The sequence below is a fragment of the Amblyraja radiata genome, chromosome 16 (genome assembly GCF_010909765.2).
Source record: "Amblyraja radiata isolate CabotCenter1 chromosome 16, sAmbRad1.1.pri, whole genome shotgun sequence".
Classification (NCBI taxonomy): Eukaryota; Metazoa; Chordata; class Chondrichthyes; order Rajiformes; family Rajidae; genus Amblyraja; species Amblyraja radiata.
Window position 1 is genome coordinate 32196772 of NC_045971.1, and position 16594 is coordinate 32213365.

The 16594-nt window shown below is 48.0% G+C and overlaps 1 protein-coding gene across 1 annotated transcript in view; it reads left to right on the forward strand.

The window, feature by feature from the left end:
• fam171a2 (family with sequence similarity 171 member A2) overlaps positions 1 to 16594 on the forward strand; it is a 286830-nt gene that overhangs the window by 259270 nt on the left and 10966 nt on the right. The window contains exons 6-7 of the mRNA XM_033035411.1: positions 5125 to 5241; positions 13020 to 13143. Coding sequence (XP_032891302.1) covers positions 5125 to 5241; positions 13020 to 13143 — 241 coding nt within the window. The remainder of the gene's footprint in view (positions 1 to 5124; positions 5242 to 13019; positions 13144 to 16594) is intronic.

Consider the following 16594-nt stretch of genomic DNA (forward strand, 5'->3'; position numbering starts at 1 on the left):
CCCGGGAATGGTACTGTTGGTAGGGTAGAAGACGTGGATCCTTTCCATTAATAAATATATTAATATTTATATCAACAAATTAATATGTATAATAACAAAAATAGAATATGGGAGCAGGAACATTATCTTGGAACAGTACAAAGTATAAAAAGGGATGGCACGGTGGCGCAGTGGTAGAGTTGCTGCCTTACAGCGCCAGAGACCGGGTTCGATCCTGACTACGGGTGGTGTCTGTACGGAGTCTGTACGTTCTCCCTGTGTCCGCGTGGGTTTTCTCCAGGAGAATCGGTTTCCTCCCACGTTCTACAGACATACAGGTTCGTAGATTAATTGGCTTCAGTAAAAAAAATTGTGAATTGTCCCTAGTTTGTAGGATAGTGCTAGTGTACGGGGTGATTGCTGGTCGGTGCAGACTCGGTGGCTGAAGGGCCTGTTTCCATACTCTATCGCTGAACTAAACTAAAGTCAGAGTTAGAGCACTGAGCACATCTTCAGCCACCACTCTGCACGAAGTGTGTAAACAGGGCCTCACGGTCGGCTGCAGGAGGTGCCCAAGGGACACAACGATGACTGGGCCAGGAGAGGACAATAGACAATAGGTGTAGGAGTAGGCCATTCGGCCCTTCGTGCCAGCACCGCCATTCAATGTGATCATGGCTGATCATCCCCAATCAGTACCCCGTTCCTGCCTTCTCCCCATATTCTCTGACTCCGCTATTTTTAAGAGCCCTATCTAGCTCTCTCTTGAAAGCATCCAGAGAACCTGCCTCCACCTCCCTCCGAGGCAGAGAATTCCACATTCACCACTCTCTGTGAGAAAAAGTGTTTCCTCGTCTCCGTTCTAAATGGCTTACTCCTTATTCTTAAACTGTGGCCCCTGGTTCTGGACTCCCAGAACCCGGGAGGGACGTTGGTTTGTGGGCTGATCTGATCGAAGGCCCAGCAGGAGCCTGGGGCTCGCCTGGATCGGGAGCCTCTCCAGTAGACCGAGCGAGCGGGCGGGCCGGACTTTGGACTTTGGAAATAGCAACAAATCATGGCGGCATCTGCATGTGTAAATATGAAAAAATAATTTCACTGTGCACTTGCACATGGTAGAAATTAAGCTCCATTGAGATGGGTCACCAAGGGGCTCTAACACGGAAGGTGCCAGATGAGAGAGGTTTATAGAAAGAGATTGGATGGACTTTAATGCTTTCTTTGGAATAGAAGAGAGTATGGGTTAAGATTGAAGGAGTTCTTGTCCCTGAGCTGGGAGCTGGATAACAGGGGGCCTGCAAGTGAGTTAACTATAGGAGCAGAGAGGAGTGAGTAATGTTTTAGTTTGGAGGATTGTGTGAGACTGCTGAAAGGTTCGTGAAGGTAGTGTGATATTGTGGCCCCAGGCAGCGAGTGGGATTAGGCAGGATGGCTCTTATGGACCAACTCTATGCTATTAATTTTAATGCTTCTGTGATTTCTTTATGACTTTTTGTCAGCATGTGTTTGTTGCTACAATTTATTTGGAGTGCCTGAGCAGTTTGTTATATGTTTCTTGCTCTCTTGACTACAGCTCACTGGGCAAGTTACCACTCTCTTCCCTGCTCTGCCTTCTGCGTGTGTTTTGGTCAAAGCTAGCAGGTCCTCAATTTATTTATTTTTTAGTTTAGAGATACAGCATGGATGCAGGCCCTTCAGCCCATCAATTCCTTACCATCGATCACTGTTCACGTTAGTTCTATGGGTGACCGGTAAATTCCACCACGGTAACCGGTAAATTCCACCACGGTAACCGGTAAATTTCACCATAGGTAAATTCCACCCGGTAAATTTCACCATAGGTAAATTCCACCCGGTAAATTTCACCATAGGTAAATTCCACCCGGTAAATTTCACCATAGGTAAATTCCACCACGGTATATTCCACCATGGTAAAATCCACCACCACGTGACTCGATTGTTGAATTTTGAATTTAACTGTTTAATACACACTTTAACTGAATACACGGACCATGGCTGCAACATTTATCACATCCGAGAAGAACAAACGATGAAGCTTTGCGATGAAGAGAATCATATATACGAAAAGCATGGAGATAACAGACTACATACATTGGGATTGTAAGGGGACGAAGAGAAACCCCACAGTTTCCTATTCAACTCTGGAATGTACGCGACCGCGTTTTAAATGACTTGCCAAGATCAAATAATTCCGTAGAAGGGTTCCACAATGCTTTGCGCTCATCGATAACATCCACACATCCAAATTTGTGGAAACTGTGCACTGCCCTTAAGGCTGAGGAAGGTTTAAGCCAGACAAAAATTGCACACATTCGGCGTGGAGACTCAACAACAAAAAAAAAGACCTATCAAATTATTGATGCACGACTGAAGAAGCTAGTTCAAAATTATCAAAATGAAAACCCTCTGCAATTTTTAAGAGAATTTTCTTTAAATAAATTGAACTTTTTTTTTCATAACTGCTTTTTTAATGTACTCGCTGTTATTTTTTATCCTAATGTCAGAATAAAATGTGAGCTAAAATTTATTCTTTTTCTTTCTTTATCCCAAATTATATTATATTAAAAATTTTGCGGTGGGAGTTCCTTTTTTTTATTTACTCTGGTGGAATTTACCATGGTGGAATATACCGTGGTGGAATTTACCTATGGTGGAATTTACCGTGGTGGAATTTACCGTGGTGGAATTTACCTAGAACCGTTCTATGCTAGCCCACTTTCGCAACCACTCCCTACACACTAAGGCAATTTGCAGAGGCTGATTAATTGCCAACCTGCACGTCTTTGGGACATGGGAGAAAACTGTGGCACCCAGAGGAAACCCACGTGATCACAGGGAGAAGTTGTATACTCCACACAGACAGCAGCGGAGGTCAGGGCCGATCCTGAGTCTCTGGCGCTGAGGCAGCAGCTCTATCAGCTGCACCACTGTGCTGTCCTTTGAATTCTTCTACTCCCTTCAATAATAATGGCTGGATGGTTAGAAGATTACACTGTGTTTTGAATATCAAACCATATATAACCATACATCCCATACATGAGCAGAAAGGGAATATAATGTTACACCTACAGAGAAGATGCAGATAAAAGAAAAGTGCCAGGGCCACAACCAGGTTGATTGGAATATTATCAAAGAAATGATACAATGTCTAATCAGCAACTTTCAAACCATTCTTGATTCTAAAATACTGCCAAACAAAAAGGAGATAGTCACAAGTCAGGCAATTGTGATGTTTAGTCACTCGGAGAACCAAAGGATTTGGGGTGGGATAGGGTGGAAAAGTGGAGATAATGTAGAAGAAAACAGATGGGATGACAGGGTCTCTCATTGTTATGCTCTGGCACCTTGGCTGTTCTTCCTCTCACAATATAGGATCCCTGACCTGACCACTCTGACCTCTCTCACCCTGGCCACAAACCCTTTGAATCACTTACCTCTGGGAGGCGGCTCCGAACTGTCAAAGCCGCCACAGCAAGACATAAAAGCAGCTTCTTCCCACGAGCAGTAGCTCTACTCAACAACCAAAAGTCTGTAGCCTCTTTATACACTTTATTTACACATGTTCAAATTATAATGTTTTATTTGCTGCAGATCGTGTTTTTATCTTTTTGCGAGCAAAGCACCGAGGCAAATTCCTTTTACGTATACACCCTTGGCAAATAACATTTTCATCAGTTCAAACCTTTTTTATACATAGTTTGCAATATCCAGCAATTATAGCCATTACACTTACTGCCATCACACTGCATCCTGCTACGTGAAGTATAACTACAACAAGAGCATTAGCTTTGATTTGATGGCATTTGTAGCGAATTGCATCGCCATTTTACAACAAAAATATTATAGATGCGACAGAGTGGAGAAGAATTTTACAAGGGAGGCTAAGGCCAAGGAAGTCTGAACAGAAGTATCCTTCTCTTTTACAATGGGGGCTGATTGGGGATGTGGTGAAGATCTGGATAATTATGAAAGAGGTTGATAAGGTGAATACAGAGATGTTTTAGCTTATGAGTGAGTGGTAAGCTAGGTTCATTAAATGTATAATGGTGACAATTATTTTCAATAAGAAATTAAGCCATAACCTCTTCCCTCAGGGAGTTTAGTTTAGTTTAGGTTAGTTTAGAGATACAGCTTGGAAACATGCTCGTCAGCCCACCAAGTCCGCGCTGACCAGTGATCCCCGCACATTAACACTACCCTGCACACACTAGGGACAATTTACATTAATACCAAGCCAATTAACCTACAAACCTGTACGTCTTTGGAGTGTGGGAGGAAACCGAAGATCTCAGAGAAAACCCATGTGGTCACAGAGAGAATGTACAAACGCTGTACAGACAGCACCCGTAGTCGGGATAGAACTTGGGTCTCTGGCGCTGTAAGTGCTGTAAGGCAGCAACTCTACCGCTGCGCCACCGTGCCGCCCTCTGTTGTTAGTCATTGTTGCATTCTGATGATAGTGTACCGCAGGTGGAAAAATAAATTGAAGGATGTGTAGGACATGGTGTGATCAATTAAGGTGGGAGGCAGCTCATGGGGAGCATAAAGACCAGTATAGTTGTGTGGGGCTGAATGGCCTGTTTCTCCACTGAGATTCACATGTTCGCTGTAAATTAAATATGGTGTTTAAACCTTTGTAGTTGTTTAGTTAGTCATAGAATAAAACAGTGTGGAAACAGGCCCTTTTATGCATTTTCTTCAATTGCACTCTCTCTTTCTAAACGTGCAGCTTTTATCTGTAGACCAAAGTCAACTTAGCATCTTTCTCAGACGGCTCCTTACATGGAGAGCTGAGTAAGGGAAGAGGCAGGGAGTGGGAGGGGGATGGTAGAATGAGGAGATATGAGGTTGGAATGAGCAATAGATCGAGAGATGCACAGAGTAGGTGAATTGAGGACCAGAGCACGTAGGTTCAAGGTGAAGGGGAAAAGATTTAATAGGAATCTGAGGGGTAACTTTTTCACATAAAAGGTGTATCTGGGACATGTTGGCCGGTGTGGGCAAGTTGGGCCAAAGACCTGTTTCGACACTGTATGAATCTATGACTCTATGACTCTTTTGTTTGTTTGATCACTGTTCTGGAGCGCAGTGAGAATGACGGCTCCTCGTTGACCTGTTTTGCAGGGGTTTGGGTGAGGAGTGGGACCGGGATGATCATGAAGGACGGGAGCCAGCTCACCTGGGTGTACCGCGCTCCACAGCTGGGTTACTGGGCAGCAGCCCTGCTTCCCTTAAACCAAGGTAAGTGAGCTAACCTTGTCCAAATCCACCCTCAGTAACCAAGGAACCACTGGTATCCACGAGCAGATCTGAACCCAGACGTTGGTTTCTGAGCAGTTCTTGCTATTGAATCTGATTGTGATATTGTAATATATGGTACTGGGGCATTGTCAAGTTTTGTAAGGTGTCCAAAAAATGAACCACTGGACCTACTGCATCTACGGAGATGTTGTAACAGCCCTCTATCCCTGGAAAGCCTTGAATTGGAATGATGACATAAGGAGAGTCGGTATGTCAAGGAGGACTCTCTCTAACTTCTACAGGTGCACAGTAGAGAGCACGCTGACCGGTTGCATCGTGGCTTGGTACGGCAACCAAATGGTGCCAGCACAATAACCTGGCTCTCAACACCAGCAAAACCAAGGAACTGATTGTGGACTTCGGAAGGGGTAGGATGGGGATCCACAGTCCCGTTTATATCAATGGTCGATGGTGGAAAGGATCAAGAACTTCATATTCCTGGACATGCATATTTCTGAAGATCTCTCCTGGTCCCAGAACACTGATGCAATCATAAAGAAAGCACATCAGCTCCTCTACTTCCTGAGAAGATTACGGAGAGTCGGTTTGTCAAGGAGGACTCTCTCGAACATCTACAAGTGCACAGTAGAGAGCATGCTGACCGGTTGCATCGTGGCTTGGTTCGGCAACCTGAGCGTCCAGGAGCAGAAAAGGCTGCAAAAAGTTGTAAACACTGCCCAGTCCATCATCGGCTCTGACCTTCCTACCATTGAGGGGATCTATCGCAGTCGCTGCCTCGAAAAGGCTGGCAGCATCATCAAGGACCCACACCATCCTGGCCGCTCACTCATCTCTCCGCTGCCATCAGGTAGAAGGTACAGGAGCCTGAAATCTGCAACATCCAGGTTCAGGAACAGCTGCTTCCCCACAGCCATCAGGCTATTAAACACAACTTCAAATAATCTATGAACTATAACAGCCTATTGCACTTTATCTGTGTATTTATGTGTGTATATATATATTCTATGGTATATGGTCACACTGATCTGATCTGTATTTATGCCTAAAATATTCTGTTGTGCTGCAGCAAGCAAGAATGTCATTGTCCTATCTGGGACACATGACAATAAACTCTCTTGACTTGACGTGAAGGGCCTAACTTAAATAAGGATATTCTAACATAACCATTATCAATGTTTGGACTTAATAGCAAATGGGACTTGTGCTAATAGAGTCATACAGTGTAGTAACAGGCCCTTCGGCTCAACTTGTCCACGCCGACAAAAATGCTCCATCTACACCTGCCTGCACTTGACCTATAACCCTCGAGACCTATCCATGGACCTGCCCAATTCTATTATATTAAAACTGTGTGTGTGTGTGTGTGTGTGTGTGTGTGTGTGTGTGTGTGTGTGTGTGTGTGTGTGTGTGTGTGTGCGTGTGTGTGTGTGTGTGTGTGCGTGCGTGCGTGCGTGCGTGCGTGCGTGTGTGCGTGTGTGTGTGTTTCTGTGTGTGTGTGTTTCTGTGTGTGTGTGTGTGTGTGTGTGTGTGTGTTTCTGTGCGTGTGTGTTTCTGTGTGTGGGTGTCAGATTCGGCCTTTGATTCCCTGCTACGCCAGCACTCCGTCATTAAACTCCGTAATTTTTTCCATGTCGCTAGATCATTCACTTTTACATTCAATTTTGCACTCCTCAAAACTTTTTTTCTTTTTATGTACCCATTTTTTATTAAAATCCTACAACCCCCCACCCCCCCACTCACTCATTTTGTCGTCTCCTGCTGGCCAGCAACCATAGCGGCTGCTGATGCCCACCTCACGCCCGCCGCGGCCTTGCTCGGGGTCCACGCCCGTCCACATCCTCGCTCAGCTCCGGAGCAGAGCCTGGGCTGCAGCATAGCCTGGGCTGGAGCATAGCCTGGAGCTGGAGTGAGCGCCAAACCCGGGGTTTGGGATAGGGCCGGGGTTTGGGATAGGGCCGGGGTTTGGGATAGGGCCGTGACCGGCGCCAAAAATAAGCCTCCCCACGCCCGGCAGCTGTCTCTCTGTCTCTGCCCTCTCTCTGTCTGCCCTCTCTGTCTCTCTCTCTCTGACTCTCTCTCTGACTCTCTCTCTGTCTCTCTCTCTGTCTCTCTCTCTGTCTCTCTCCGTCTCTCTCTCTCTCTCTCTCTCTCTTGCTGGCCAGCGACCATAACGGCTGCTGATGCCCGCCTCTCGCCTGCCGCGGCCTTGCTCGGGGTCCACGCCCGTCCACATCTTCGCTCGGCTCCGGAGCAGAGCCTGGACTGGAGCAGAGCCTGGGCCGGAGTGAGCGCCAATCCCTGGGTTTGGGATAGGGCCGTGACCGGGGCCAAAAAGAAGCCTCCCCACGCCCGCCAGCAGTCTTCTCTGTCTCTGCCCTCTCTGTCTCTGTCTCTGTCTCTCTGTCTCTCTCTCTGTCTCTCTCTCTGTCTCTCTGCCCCTCTCTCTGCCCTTACACTCCCTCCCCCCCCCCCCCAGAAAACAGATCTGGAATTGGAAATGGCTGAGGCTGCGGCTCACGCTGAGGCCGACAGCTGCTGGCCGGCCGTACCCCTCTCCTCCCCCCTTCTTCCCTTCTCTCCCCCCCCCCTATCCTCCCGCCTTCTTCCCCCCCCCACCCCTTCGCTCTTCCCATCCATACCCCCCTCTCACCCCTCCCCCTCTCACCCCCTCCCTTCCTCCCCCCTCCCTTTCCCCCACCTCTCCCCCTCCCTTCCCCCCACCTCTCCCCCTCTCTGTCCCCCCCTCCCTCTCCCTCTCTGCCCCTTCCTCTCCCCCCACCCCCCTCTCCCCTCCCTCCTCTCTTCCCCCTCCCTCCTCTTTGCCTCCACAGCCGTCTGTGACAATGAATTCCACAGGTTGACAGACCCCTGTGAGGTACATGCCCTGGACAGTCTGCTTTAAGTATCATCGAGGCTGGCCACACAAGTGCAGCCTCTGCATGAGTGACCTGTGACGAGCTCAGGCTGCATGCATGCACAAATACTGCAGAGGTGGTTGCACCATCAGAGCACACTCCACTTGTTTGGACTTCTCCTCACTACAACAAGGTCAAGTCATTGCATTTTATTTCTCATTGAAATTAATTAGCACTGTTCACAAAAGCACAAAACGACTCCAGCTCCAGATGCTGGAAAAATCAAAGGTAGACAAAAATGCTGGAGAAACTCAGCGGGCGAGGCAGCATCTATGGAGCGAAGGAATAGGTGTCTACCTACTCTTTATCTTATAACTTTGAGGGATGAAGCACATTTAAAAGCCGAGCTGATATGAAGCAGCTAACGCAGTGTGCACACAAGGCATAATTCTGATATGTTGGTATAGACAAGGTAGAGAGTCAGAGCTTTTTTCTCAAGGGTGGAAATGTCAAAGACTGGAAGGCATAGTTTTACGGTTAGCGGGACAAAGTTCAAAAGAGATGTTTGGGGCAGGTTCTTTTTACAGGGAGAGTGGTTCCCAGGGCTGGTAGATGAGGCAGGTATTATAGTGAAGAGGCTTTCAGGTAGCTACATGGATCACATGCAGGGCGTTCCCGTGCTGTTCTGTTCAATGTTCCACGTGGTCACTTGAAACCACGGAATGATTGAAACTTCTGGCACAGAGGCAGGCCATTCGGCCCATATACATGGTGTCTGAATAAAGAATTATCCACTCCAGAAGGCTCATAGGACAAGGCAATGTTAGCAAACTGCCAGGTTTCTGGCACAAATTGGAGGAACAGCACCTCATATTTCTCTTGGACATTGACTTATCTAACTTCAAGTAACCCTTGCTTTCCCCCCCCCCCCTCTCCATCCTACCCCTTCCCAGTTATTTGCTTTGTTGTTACCCTCTTCCAGCTCACAATGATCTATTCCACATTTTCAAAGATCTCCATTCCCTTTTTTCTGTTTTGGCACCTTACACTTCCTTATCTATGTATCTCCCTCTTCCTTGACATCAATCTGAAGAAGGGTCTTGACCCAAAACATCACTCATTCCTTCTCTCCAGAGATGCTGTCTGTCCTGTTGAGTTACTCCAGCATTTTGTGTGTCTATCTTCGGTTTAAACCAGCATCTGCAGTTCCTTCCACACATACGAGTTTCTGGAACGCTTGTTTTGTAGAAGACCAGCAGAGTCTTTTCTCCACTTTGGGAGTTTTCAAGAGAGAGTTAGATTTAGCCCTTAGTTCTAATGAAATCAAGGGATATGGGCAGAAAGCAGGAACGAGGTACTGAGTTGGATGATCAGCCATGATCATATTGAATGGCGGTGCTAGCTCGAAGGGCCGAATGGCCTACTCCTGCACCTATTTTCTATGTTTCTATGTACACTTTGTTGAACTAGTCACGCACCAGAGGCCATCAATAAGGGAGGGGTCCCTTCGCCCCACCATTGCAGGGCCGCGGAATCATTGCCCTGCTTTATCATCAGCTGGATGAAATAAATCTGTGGAGCTGCACAAGCCCACAGTGAGTAAACCCAGATGCTGTGTAAGTGTGACACTGGAGGCTAAAGAAGTGCCTGGGGATTTACGATCAAGGCTGCTGGATGGATATGTATGTCTGAGCATGTGGACTGCCCTCAATTCTAATTTTGTAGTGTGGCCTTATGTTGTACTGAGTACTAGCGGAGCGTAGGTGAACCTTACTTATTACAGTTCATAGCCACTGTAGAGCACTTTAATTATGAATTGTTAAATGTACTAAAATTCTGCAATTTATGAAAATAAAATGTTTAACTAGGAGATTTGAGCAAACTTTTTTGTAAATTGACAAGATGTGTGTATTCCTACACTTGGCTTCGCAAACTAAACAAAATGTGGTTGTAGTCACAAAAAGCTGTAGTAACTCAGCGGGACAGGCAGCATCTCTGGAAAGAATGGGTGATGTTTTGGGTCGAGACCTTTTTCAGACTTCTTCAGTCTGAAGAATGGTTTCGACCCGAAACGTCACCCATTCCTTCTCTCCAGAGATGCTGCCTGTCCCGCTGGGTTACTCCAGCATTTTGTGTCTATCTCGGTTTAAACCAACATCTGCAGCTCCTTCCCACACAAAGTGATTGTCCTCGTGGATGGTACGATGTCTAGGTAGTGTGTAAAACAAAGTACTTCATGCCACACGTGACGATAGGAAGCCAATTCTAATAATAAACCAATTCGGAAAATAAAGGTGATTCCACATTAACTGGCGGGATCATCTAGGAATCTGGCTCTGGGAGTTGTTCCTGGCTCGGACAGACGCAAATGAAAATGTTTTAACGGGATGTTCCCCCTTTGGAAAATCCTGACAGATCCCAGGACCACGTCTACTCTACACTGTACTCATTCACTGCACTTCTGTGCTGTTTATTCTGTCATCTAAAGGGATTGAAATAGAAAAGTTCCAGCGTTGATGTTAGAACCTTGTGTGAAACACAAGGGCTTGTCCCACTTGAGCGATTTTTTTTTGGCGACAGGGGCTTCTTTATGCAGCATTTTCAGATAACTATTAACTGGACTAAGTGGGACCCGTTGGGTCCCAGTCACACGGGAGGCCTGGTCCCCCAACGCAACCCGTTCCCCCAATGCAATATTCCACCACTCACCCATAGCACTCCCTCCCCCTCCTCTTCATTTGTGGGAGGGGAGGAAGGGAGGGAAGTGGGCTGTGTGGCAGGGGGAGGGGTTGTGGGGTGAGAGGGGAGGAGGGGTGTGTGTGGACGGGGAGGTGTAGGGGGGGAGAGATGTTGGGGAGGGGGGTTGAGGGGGAGGGGGGGTTGTGGGGGGAGGAGGGGTGTGGGCGGCGGTTGTGTGGGTGTGTGTGTGTGGGGGAGGGGGGTTTGTGGGGGCGGGGGGGGTTGTGGGTGGAGAGGTGTGTGGGTGTGTGTGTGGGGGAGGGGGGTTTGTGGGGGCGGGGGGGGGGTTGTGGGTGGCAAGCTGTGTGGGGGTGTGTGTGTGGGCGGGGCGGGGTGGGGTGAGTGTGGACCGGAGGGTGTGTGTGAGGGGAGGTGGGGTGGTGTGGACAATGGGGGGGGGTGTGGGCGGGGTGTGTGTGTGTGTGTGTGGGGGGGGTGTGAGTGGGTGGCGGGTTTGTGAGGGGGAGGGTGTGGGTGTGTTGTGTGGGGTTTGTGTGTGTGGACAGGGGGGTGTGTGTGGGTGGGGGCTGTGTGGGTGGGGGCTGTGTGTGTGGGTGGGGGCTGTGTGTGTGTGGGCGGGGGGGTGTGTGTGGGGGGGGGCATGTGGGCGTGTGTGGGGGGGGCTTGTGGGAGAGGGGTATGTGGGTGGGGGTGGTGTAAGGGGAGAGAGGTGTGTGGGGGAGGGGGGACTGAGCTTGTAGAAAAGATGGGGGAAGAGAGGGGGGCATCACGGGGGGGGGGGGGGGAGGAGCCAGCTAGGGGGACCAGAGGGGTAGTGGCTGGAATTCTCTGCCGGGATCAGAGTCTCCGCTTTCCGTTTGGTGACATCGGCGACATCTCCGACTCCGGGCTGGGCTGGGTTGGCCTCCGCCGGCCATCCTCAACTCCACTAAAGAAGTGATGGCGCAGGAAGAGGTGAACTGTCCGGGGGAGTGACAGGGGAAGAGACTAATCCGCGCGGTGCTGGAAGGCAGGGGAAGAGACTAATCCGCGCGGTGCTGGAAGGCAGGGGAAGAGATCGATATGTGCACATGCGGTTTTAAAGATTTTTAAACCTCGCTAACTTTTACGACATTCAACCGATCAGAACGAAACTTGGTGGACTCGCAGCACAGGAGAACGGTGAATGAACTGGCAAAAAGTCGTAGCGCTATCACGAACTGTTTTTGCGCAAATAGAATTACCGCTAAACCGGAAGATAACAAGATCAGAGGTTTAGTTATGTCTAGATGTGTGAAGTGCTAACACAGTGCAATTCTTTATCTTACAAACAGTCCAATAGATTGTTGCCGTAGACCCGATCCTCGATTAGCAAATGGTTTACTGAGCCCGCGTGAAAGAGGCGCCATGTTTTGGTGCCATTTTACTGCATTTGGCGATATTTTCAAAGTCCACGCTGCAGTTCTTATGAGCGGTGCGTGTTGCAGGCAAGTCCCAGGCTGTTACAGGCCTCCAGCCATCTCCTTCCTTTCACATTCCTTTCCCATCTCACCTCACCTCCCTGACTGAACATATTTCCAAGCACCTGGCTGTCAATGATCAAAGATGAGGTGGGGAAGTGAACACATTGGTGGTCTTCAGAGCTAAGAACCAATCTGTCACTAAATGCCTTTGAAGCAGGTCCAGGTTGGGAGAGACAAGACAATAGGTGCAGGAGTAGGCCATTCGGCCCTTTGCGTTGGAGGAGGTTATGACTGGAGGGAGGAGATGGAATGGTGTTGCCGTGGTAGGTGCCTGCATCCTTCCATCAGGAAATAGGTTTGTTGGCCTGGATGGACTGTCTTTATTACTTATAATCTCCATTGTTCATATGCCAGCAGACGATATTAAGCTGAGGACGAGGAATATTTTCTAGAGCCAACTTTTTAAAATGTTAAAGATTTAATAGGAATCTGAGAGGTAACTTTTTCACACAAAGAGTTGTGGGTGCATGGAACAAGCTGCTAGAGGAGGTAGTTGAGACAGGGACAGGTACATGGATAGGATACGTTTAGAGGGATATGGGCCAAACACAGACAGGACTAGTGTAGATGGGACATGTTGGCCGGTGTGGGCAAATTGGGTCGAAGTGACAAGTTTCCACGCTGTATCACTCATGACTCAATCTGTTTCTGTCCGAAACCGGTTTAGTTGCTAACTCTGTTTTTCACCGCTTCTTTACAGCTGCAGTCAACACATCAAGGTTTGGAGACCTGGGCACCTACCACACCATATTCTTGCTCACCATCCTTGGAGCCATGGCTCTCCTGGTCCTGGTGCTCCTGTGCTTGCTTCTCTATTACTGCAGGTAAACCCACCATTCATTGAATTGATTAATTTTCTTTGCAAGTGTGGTAATGTTTCTGTTCTTTATCTGTTCACCCCCACCCCCCGCACTCCCCCAAATCCCACCCCACATTACCTGTCTCTCAGCAATCACTGGGTCCCTATAATACAGCAGAGTGAGACATGTTGGGCTAAGGACAATTTAACCCTTTGGACAAAGGTTTAAGGTGAAGGGGAACGATTTAATAGGAATCTGAGGGGTGACTTTTTCAAACAAAGGTTGGATTAGCTGCCAAAGGAGGTAGTTGAGACAGGGACTATCGCCACATTTAAGTGGCAGTTAAACAGGTACATGGATAGGACAGGTTCAAAGGGATATGGGCCAAACGCAGGCAGGTGGGACGAGTGTAGATGGGACATGTTGGTCGTTGTGGGTAGGTTGGGTAGAAGGGCCTGTTTCCACACTGTATGACTATGATTTCTGGACCACCTTGAGTTTTTGCTGTTATGGGCATCACTGACAAGGCCTGCATTTATTGACCATTGCCTTGGTGGGAAGCTGACCCCTTGGACATCTCACAGTGCTGTTGGAGAGAATGCCAGGAATTGGACCCTACAGTGACAATGGACAGGATGGTATATGGATTGAAGGAATCCAGTTCTGTTAAATCTTTATCCTTCCCAGCAGTAGTATTGAGATGGGCAGCCAGGTTGGAGGAGGTTGGGGGGGTTTTAGAGTGAGGTGGGTGGTGAGTGGTTGGCACGGTCGGGTGGTGGGTGTTTGGGGTTGGTTTCTGCTACTGGGGCCTGTGCGTAGGTGGGTGTAGAGGTACGCAAACATCATGAAGGAGGGAACTGGTGCATTGACGGTCCATGTGGCAGGATGCCTAAGGAAGAGTAGATGTATAAAAATAGGGCCTTCTCCAAGTAAGATCCCCAGAGTCAGGCCCTGACCAGTTTGGGAAAACTCCCTTTAAGCTGAGCTTCTGTCAAGCAAGCATCACCTTAATAACTTATAGAAATAAGGAATCCTTCTGGTTTATAAGATACAGTGTCTGGACAAACTCAGCAAGTCAGGCAGCATCTCTGGAGAACATGGATAGGTGACATTTTGACAATTTATGTGGGGACCATTCTGAATGGTTGGTGCGGCTCAGAGGGCCAATGGCAAGCGGGCATCAGAACAATTGATTGAGTGAAAGATACAGCATGAAAACAGACCCTTCGGCCCACCGATTCCTTACTGACTGCACTGGTTCTGTGTTATCCCACATTCTCATCCAGTCCCTACACACTGCAGGCAATTTACAAAGGCCAATTAACCTACAAGCCTCGCACGTCTTTGGGATGTGGGAGGAAACTGGAGCACCTGAAGGAAAGCCACGTGGTCCCAGGAAGAACGTGCAAACACCACACAGACTGCACCCGAGGTCAGGATCAAACCCGGGTCTCTGGCGCTGTGAGGCAGCAGCTCTATGAGCTGCGCCAATGTCATTGCCTGCACACCTTCCGTAGAACGTTGGCAAATGGTGCAACGATTCATGACGGGGCATCAAATTTATACTCTGGTGCATTGCAGCCCAGAACGTGGAACTTGATGGAGTTTTTTTGTCGCGATGGCAAAGGTGATCATTGAGGGTAGAAGAGTATGTCAGTAAAGTCCCTCATGAGAGGCTGGTCCAGGAGATTTGGATGCATGGGATCCGCGGTGACTTTGGTGTTTGGATTCAGAAATGCTTACTCATAAGTTGGTGGAAGGGAGTTATTGTGCTGGAGCTCTGTGACAGTGGAATGCGGCAGCGATCTGTGCAGGAGACCTCTGCTGTTTGTGATGGGCATAAACGACTTGGACATAAATGTAAGGTACACAAACTTGCTGGAGGAACTCAGCGGGTGCAGCAGCATCTATGGAGCGAAGGAAATAGGCTAGATGGTTCCTAAGTTTGCTGACCACACAAAAATTGGTGGAACTGCAGACTGTGAGGAAGACTGTCAAAGTATACAGCGGGGTGTAGATCAGCTGTAGAAATGGGTGAGTAATGGCGTTTAATTCCAGCAAGTGTGCGGTGTTGCACTTTGGGAGGTTGAATACAGGGGAAAAGTAGACAGTTAAAGGAATGACCCTTAATAGCATTGATGTAGAGGGATCCAAGTCCATAACACATTGAGAGTGGCAAAACAGGTAGATAGTGGTGAAGAAGGCACAGGTAGATAGAGTGGTGAAGAAGGCATATGGTATCCTTGGTTTAATTGGTAGGGGCATTGACCACAAGAATTAGGGAGTCATGATGCAGCTTTATAGGTCTTGGGTTAGGCTGCATTTGGAGTATTGCGTGCAATCCCCAATACAGGAAAGATATGGAGTCCTTGGACAAGGTGCGGAAGAGGTTTACCAGAATGATGTCTGGATATGTAGTTTTTATCCAGAAGGCGAGGTTGGACAGACTTGGATTGTCTTCTCTGGAACATCGCAGGTAAAGGGGAGACTTGATAATTGTGTGTGAAATTATAAGAGGCATAGATAAGGTAGAGAGTCAGAATCTTTTTCCATTGGGTGATAATGTCCTAGACTGGAGGGCATAGCTTTAAGGTGAGAGGGATACATTTTAAAAGACAAGTTGTGAGTGCCTGGAACACTGCCAGGGGTGGTGGTGGAGGCAGATACGATAGTGGCATTTAAGAGGATTTTTTGGATAGGCACATCGATATGCAGGGATTGGAGGGAATTGGATCAAGGGCAGACAGAGGAGAATAGTTTAGCTTGGCATCACGTTCACCACAGACATTGTGGGCCGAAGGGCCCGTTCCTGTGCTGTACTGTTCTATGTTCTATGTTCCCAGAGAGCAAGTTCCATTTTTGCACACGCTATAAACTCGACTTCCTGTCATGAAATAAACTTGCACCATTTGGCCACTTTCCACAGTAGATGCGTATCAGTATCCCCTCTCACTTGTATCCACCTATCACTTGCCAGGACTTGTCCCACCACCACCTTTTTCCAGCTTTCCTCCCTCCACAATCAGTCTGAATTGAGAACCAGAGGACATAGGTTTAAGGTGAATGGGGAAATATATAGGAATCTGAGGGGGCAACATTTGCACACAATATGGTGGTTGGTGTTTGAATTGTTTGAGTTCGAGTTTAATTTATTGTCACGTCTACCGAGGTCCAGTGAAAAGCTCTCGTTGCGTGCTAACCAGTCAGCGGAACCGGTTTTACATAAGCTGCATGCACAACTCATTCAGAGGGTTTGACAAAAGCAAGCTGCAAGCCCTGTGAATCATGAGAGATGAAAGCATCAGTAGGTGGCGCTCTGAGCTTGGAGCCTCTCAGCCTGCGGCTCACACTGCCTCTGCTGGGCAGTACACACACTGTTGTTTGATCACACAAATACTTTTATTCAAAAAAATAAAAATAAAAATACAAATTAGCACAATCAAAGACGGCCTATGTTGACAGTTTTACAAACAAA